The following is a 6,072-nucleotide window of genomic DNA, read 5'->3' as shown; positions in this document are numbered from 1 at the left end:
GAAGGGGAGGCGAGGGGGGGGGAAGGGGAGGCGAGGGGGGGAAGGGGAGGCGAGGGGGGGAAGGCGAGGCGAGGGGGGGAAGGCGAGGCGAGGGGGGGAAGGCGAGGGGGGGGGAAGGCGAGGCGAGGGCGAGGGGGGGAAGGCGAGGGGGGGGAAGGCGAGGCGAGGGGGGGGAGGCGAGGGGGGGGGAAGGCGAGGCGAGGGGGGGGAAGGCGAGGCGAGGGGGGGGAAGGCGAGGCGAGGGGGGGAAGGCGAGGCGAGGGGGGGAAGGCGAGGCGAGGGGGGGAAGGCGAGGCGAGGGGGGGAAGGCGAGGCGAGGGGGGAAGGCGAGGCGAGGGGGGGAAGGCGAGGCGAGGGGGGGAAGGCGAGGCGAGGGGGGGAAGGCGAGGCGAGGGGGGGGAAGGCGAGGCGAGGGGGGGGAAGGCGAGGCGAGGGGGGGGAAGGCGAGGCGAGGGGGGGGAAGGCGAGGCGAGGGGGGGGAAGGCGAGGCGAGGGGGGGGAAGGCGAGGCGAGGGGGGGGGAAGGCGGGCGAGGGGGGGAAGGCGAGGGGGGGGGGAAGGCGAGGCGAGGCGGAGGGGGGGAAGGCGAGGGGGGGAAGGCGAGGCGAGGGGGGGAGGCGAGGCGAGGGGGGAGGCGAGGCGAGGGGGGGGAAGGCGAGGCGAGGGGGGATGGCGAGGCGAGGGGGGGAAGGGGAGGCGAGGGGGGGGGAAGGGGAGGAGGGGCAAGGGGGGCAGCACTGAGGGAGTGCCGCACCGTCGGAGGGGCAGCGCTGACGGAGTGCCGCACTGAGGGAGTGCCGCACTGTCGGAGGAGGAGGAGTGCTGAGGGAGTGCTGCACTGTCGGAGGGGCAGTGCTGAGGGAGTGCAGCACTGTCGGAGGGGCAGTGCTGAGGGAGTGCCGCACTGTCGGAGGGGCAGTGCTGAGGGAGTGCCGCACTGTCGGAGGGGCAGTACTGAGGGAGCGCCGCACTGTCGGAGGGGCAGTGCTGAGGGAGTGCCGCACTGTCGGAGGGGCAGTGCTGAGGGAGTGCCGCACTGTCGGAGGGGCAGTGCTGAGGGAGTGCCGCACTGTCGGAGGGGCCATCTTTCGGTTGAGGCATTAAACCGAAGACATGTCTACCCTCAGATGGAGGTATACGATCACATGGCACTATTTCAAAGACGACCAGGGGAGTTCACCCATCAACTAACACCTCAAAACAGATTACCTGGTCATTGTCACATTCCTGTTTGTGGGATCTTACTGTGTGCCCATTGGCTGCTGCATTTTCTGCATTAGAACAGAGACCACATTTCAAAAAAGTACTTCAGTGGCTGTGAAGCACTTTGGGACGACCTGAGCTTGTGAAAGGCACTATATAAATGCAAGTTTTTTCTTTTTCTTCGTGGCACACATGTGTGGGCATTCGGTGGGGACAGGTGCAGGTTTGGTTAATTAGAACTAGGCGGCATTCACCAACAAAGCTTGAAGTATGGCAACTTGGCTGGTGCAATGTGAGTGCGGGCCATGTAATGGAGCCCCAAGAATCAGCACCTTCAGCAGAAGGGATAACGATCAGATCAGTCGGGCCGCGCTTGTTAACCTTGTTATAAAACCATAGAATTTTACAGCACAGAAAAGGAGAGAAATGTGAAGAGATACGGGGAAAGAGCCGGGGGAGTGGGACTGATCAGATAGCTCTTTCACAGAGCCGGCACAGGCATGATGGGCCAAATCAATCTATGAATCTGTGAATATGATTTCTTTCAGCTCATCGTGCCTGTGCCAGCTCTCTGAAGGAGCTATCCAATTAGGCCCACGACCCTACCCTCTTACTGTACCTATTTACATTTTTAAATTTCAACTCTACTTTCCTTTTAAAAGCCATATCGGACACCATTTCCCATAAGAAATAGGAGCAGAAGTTGGCCATTCGGGCCCTCAAGCCTGCTCCGCCATTCAATAAGATCCACAGCCCTTTGTGGTAGAGAATTCCAAAGGTTTACAACACTCTGAGTGAAGAAATTCCTCCTCATCTCAGTCCTAAATGGCCGACCCCTTATTCTGAGACCGTGCCCCGGGTTCGAGACACTCCAGCCCGGGGAAACACCCTCCCTGCATCTACCCTGACAATCCCCTTCGGAATCTCGTATTTCAATGAGATATCAGGAAAGGATATACAGGCTTTTCTGTTAATCCCATGCAAAAAATTCCAGCACTGACTCAGTGATCCTCATCCTAATAATCCTGTGTGAGAAACATATTCTCTTCATTGGGTGCTGACCTTAGATTAGAGTTAGGGCCCATTTACTTTCTTTTTTTTTAATTTAGTGAAACCCCCAGTTTAAGGGTTCAGGGTCTGGCTTTGGGGGCTCTGTCCCCCTCTCCCTCACCCCATCCCATCCCGCTCTCCTTCTACACCCAGCTCCTCTCCCCAGGGCTCTGTCCCCCTCTCCCACTCCCCAGGGCTCTGTCCCCTCTCCCCCTACACCCAGCTCCTCTCCCCAGGGCTCTGTCCCCTCTCCCCCTACACCCAGCTCCTCTCCCCAGGGCTCTGTCCCCCTCTCCCACTCCCCAGGGCTCTGTCCCCCTCTCCCACTCCCCAGGGCTCTGTCCCCCTCTCCCACTCCCCAGGGCTCTGTCCCCCTCTCCCCCTACACCCAGCTCCTCTCCCCAGGGCTCTGTCCCCCTACACCCAGCTCCTCTCCCCAGGGCTCTGTCCGCCTCTCCCAGCTCCTCTCCCCAGGGCTCTGTCCCCCTCTCCCCAGGGCTCTGTCCCCCTACACCCAGCTCCTCTCCCCAGGGCTCTGTCCCCTCTCCCCTTACACCCAGCTCCTCTCCCCAGGGCTCTGTCCCCTCTCTCCCTACACCCAGCTCCTCTCCCCAGGGCTCTGTCCCCCTCTCCCCCTACACCCAGCTCCTCTCCCCAGGGCTCTGTCCCCCTCTCCCCAAGGCTCTGTCCCCCTACACCCAGCTCCTCTCCCCAGGGCTCTGTCCCCCTCTCCCCAGGGCTCTGTCCCCCTAAACCCAGCTCCTCTCCCCAGGGCTCTGTCCCCTCTCCCCCTACACCCTCTCCCCAGGGCTCTGTCCCCCTCTCCCCCTACACCCAGCTCCTCTCCCCAGGGCTCTGTCCCCCTCTCCCCAAGGCTCTGTCCCCCTCTCCCCAAGGCTCTGTCCCCCTACACCCTCTCCCCAAGGCTCTGTCCCCCTACACCCTCTCCCCAGGGCTCTGTCCCCTCTCCCCTCTCCCCCTACACCCAGCTCCTCTCCCCAGGGCTCTGTCCCCCTACACCCTCTCCCCAAGGCTCTGTCCCCCTACACCCTCTCCCCAAGGCTCTGTCCCCCTACACCCTCTCCCCAGGGCTCTGTTCCCTCTCCCCTCTCCCCCTACACCCAGCTCCTCTCCCCAGGGCTCTGTCCCCTCTCTTTTTACACCCAGCTCCTCTCCCCAGGGCTCTGTCCCCTCTCCCCCTACACCCTCTCCCCAGGGCTCTGTCCCCTCTCCCCTCTCCCCCTACACCCAGCTCCTCTCCCCAGGGTTCTCTCCCCCTACACACCGAGGCCTCCCCCTGCCGGGGCCCCCGCTTACCCGAGTCCCGCTGCTTGGCGATGGCCTCCGTGTACCGGCCCGCCGCCTGCCCGAACTGCCCGTGTTTGAAGAGATCGTTGCCGGCGTTTTTCAACTTGAGCACCGCGGCGGCCTGAGCGGCCGGGCCCCGGCTGTGGCCCGACATCGGGGGGGAGCGAGAGGGGCTGGGGCTGGGCCCGGGGTGGGGAGGCTGTGCCCGGGGGCTGGGGCTGGGTCTGGGCCCGGGGAGGGGAGGCTGTGCCGGGAGCGGGAGGCTGGGCTCTGGGCCGGGTGTGTGGCGGGGCCTGGGCTCTGGGCCGGGGATAGCGGGGCCTGGGCTCTGGGCCGGGGATAGCGGGGCCTGGGCTCTGGGCCGGGTGTGTGGCGGGGCCTGTGTGAGCCGCGAGGAGCGAGTGCGGGCGGGCGGGCGGGGCCTCACGCTGAGTCACCCGGCACGAACTGAGCGACTGTCTGCGATCTCCCGGAGCTCAGCCTGTGCTCCCGCCCCGCAATGGCCAATCCCTATGTAAACAGGTCACGCTGCACCCGCACCTCCCGCCTGTGGGGGCGCCCCAGCCTCTCCCGGGACCCCGGCCTGGGCAGCACAATGACTTGCATTTCTTAATGCGGAGATAGATAGATTTTTGAGCGATAAGGGAATAAAGGGTTATGGGGAGCGGGCAGGGAAGTGGAGATCGGATCAGCCCTGATCTTATTGAATGGCGGAGCAGGCTCGAGGGGTTGTATGGCCTCCTCCTGTTCCTATTTCTTGTGTTCTATAGCGTCTTTCCCCAACCTCAGGACTCCCCAAACCGCTTTACAACTGATGAACTACTTTATTAAAGTGTAGTCACTGCAGTAAGGTAGTAAACACGGCAGCCAATTTGCGCACAGCAAGCCCCCACAAACAGCAATGTGATAATGATCAGATAACCTTTTTTTTAGTGATGTTGATTGAGGGCTAAATATTGTCTCAGGACACCGGAGAGAAGTCCCCCGCTCTTCTTCGAAATAGTGGCCGTGGGATCTTTTGTGTCCACCTGAGAGGACAGTCAGGGCCTCAGTTTAATGTCTCATCCGAAAGATGACACCTCTAATAGTGGAGCACTTACTCAGTACTACCCCTCCGTCGCTGCAGCGCTCCATCAGTACTGCCCCTCCGACCGTGCAGCAACTCCATCAGTACTGCCCCTCCATCAGTGCAGCGCTCCCTCAGTACTGCCCCTCCGTCAGTGCAACGTTCCCTCAGTACTGCCCCTCCGTCAGTGCAGTGCTCCCTCAGTACTGCCCCTCCGTCAGTGCAGCGCTCCCTCAGTACTGCCCCTCCGACAGTCCAGCGTTCCTTCAATACTGCCCCTCCGACAGTGCAGCGCTCCCTCAGTACTGCCCCTCCGTCAGTGCAGCGCTCCCTTAGTACTGCCCCTCCGACAGTGCGGCACTCCCTCAGTACTGTCCCTCCGACACTGCCGGGCTCCCTCAGTACTGCCCCTCAGTGCAGCGCTCCCTCAGTACTGCCTTTCCGACAGTGCGGCGCTCCCTCAGTACTGCATCTCCTTCAGTGCAGCGCTCCCTCAGTACTGCCTTTCCGACAGTGCGGCGCTCCCTCAGTACTGCCTCTCCGACAGTGCGGCGCTCCCTCAGTACTGCATCTCCTTCAGTGCAGCGCTCCCTCAGTACTGCATCTCCTTCAGTGCAGCGCTCCCTCAGTACTGCATCTCCTTCAGTGCGGGGCTCCCTCAGTACTGTCCCTCCGACAGTGCGGGGCTCCCTCAGTACTGCTCCTCCGACAGTGCAGGGCTCCCTCAGTACTGTCCCTCCGACACTGCCGGGCTCCCTCAGTACTGCATCTCCTTCAGTGCAGCGCTCCCTCAGTACTGCATCTCCTTCAGTGCAGCGCTCCCTCAGTACTGCCCCTCCGACAGTGCGGGGCTCCCTCAGTACTGCTCCTCCGACAGTGCAGGGCTCCCTCAGTACTGTCCCTCCGACACTGCGGGGCTCCTTCAGTACTGCATCTCCTTCAGTGCAGCGCTCCCTCAGTACTGCATCTCCTTCAGTGCAGCGCTCCCTCAGTACTGCTCCTCCGACAGTGCAGCGCTCCCTCAGTACTGCCTTTCCGACAGTGCAGCGCTCCCTCAGTACTGCCTCTCCGACAGTACGGCGCTCCCTCAGTACTGTCCCTCTGACAGTGCAGCGCTCCCTCAGTACTGCCTCTCCGACAGTGCGGCGCTCCCTCAGTACTGCATCTCGTTCAGTGCAGCGCTCCCTCAGTACTGCATCTACTTCAGTGCGGGGCTCCCTCAGTACTGTCCCTCCGACAGTGCGGGGCTCCCTCAGTACCGCACTGGGAGTGTCAGCCTAGATTCTGTGTTCAAGTCTCTGGAATGGGACTTAAACCCATAACCTATTGACTCAGAGACAAGAGTGCTACTCCCTAAACCAAGACTGACACTTATTTTTCCATAGAATCATAGAAAAATTACGACACAGAAGGAGGTCATTCAGCCCATCATGTTCGTACATACAT

The 6,072-nt window shown here is 61.9% G+C and overlaps 1 protein-coding gene across 2 annotated transcripts in view; it reads right to left on the bottom strand.

Moving 5' to 3' along the window:
• tomm34 (translocase of outer mitochondrial membrane 34) overlaps positions 1-4,077 on the bottom strand; it is a 24,235-nt gene extending 20,158 nt beyond the window's left edge. The window contains exons 1-2 of one of the 2 annotated variants that reach the window (XM_070896451.1): positions 3,854-4,077; positions 3,570-3,823 (exon numbers count right to left, since the gene is read on the bottom strand). In XM_070896451.1, coding sequence (XP_070752552.1) covers positions 3,570-3,714 — 145 coding nt within the window. In that variant the 5' untranslated portion in view covers positions 3,715-3,823; positions 3,854-4,077. Of the gene's footprint in view, positions 1-3,569 lie in introns of both variants that reach the window. The other variant, XM_070896452.1, reaches the window with a different exon arrangement.
• Positions 4,078-6,072: the final 1,995 nt, after the last annotated feature.

This window comes from Pristiophorus japonicus, chromosome 12 (genome assembly GCF_044704955.1).
Source record: "Pristiophorus japonicus isolate sPriJap1 chromosome 12, sPriJap1.hap1, whole genome shotgun sequence".
NCBI lineage: Eukaryota > Metazoa > Chordata > Chondrichthyes > Pristiophoridae > Pristiophorus > Pristiophorus japonicus.
The sequence above is the reverse complement of the archived record's forward strand: the minus strand, read 5'-3'. Positions and strand labels throughout refer to the sequence as shown.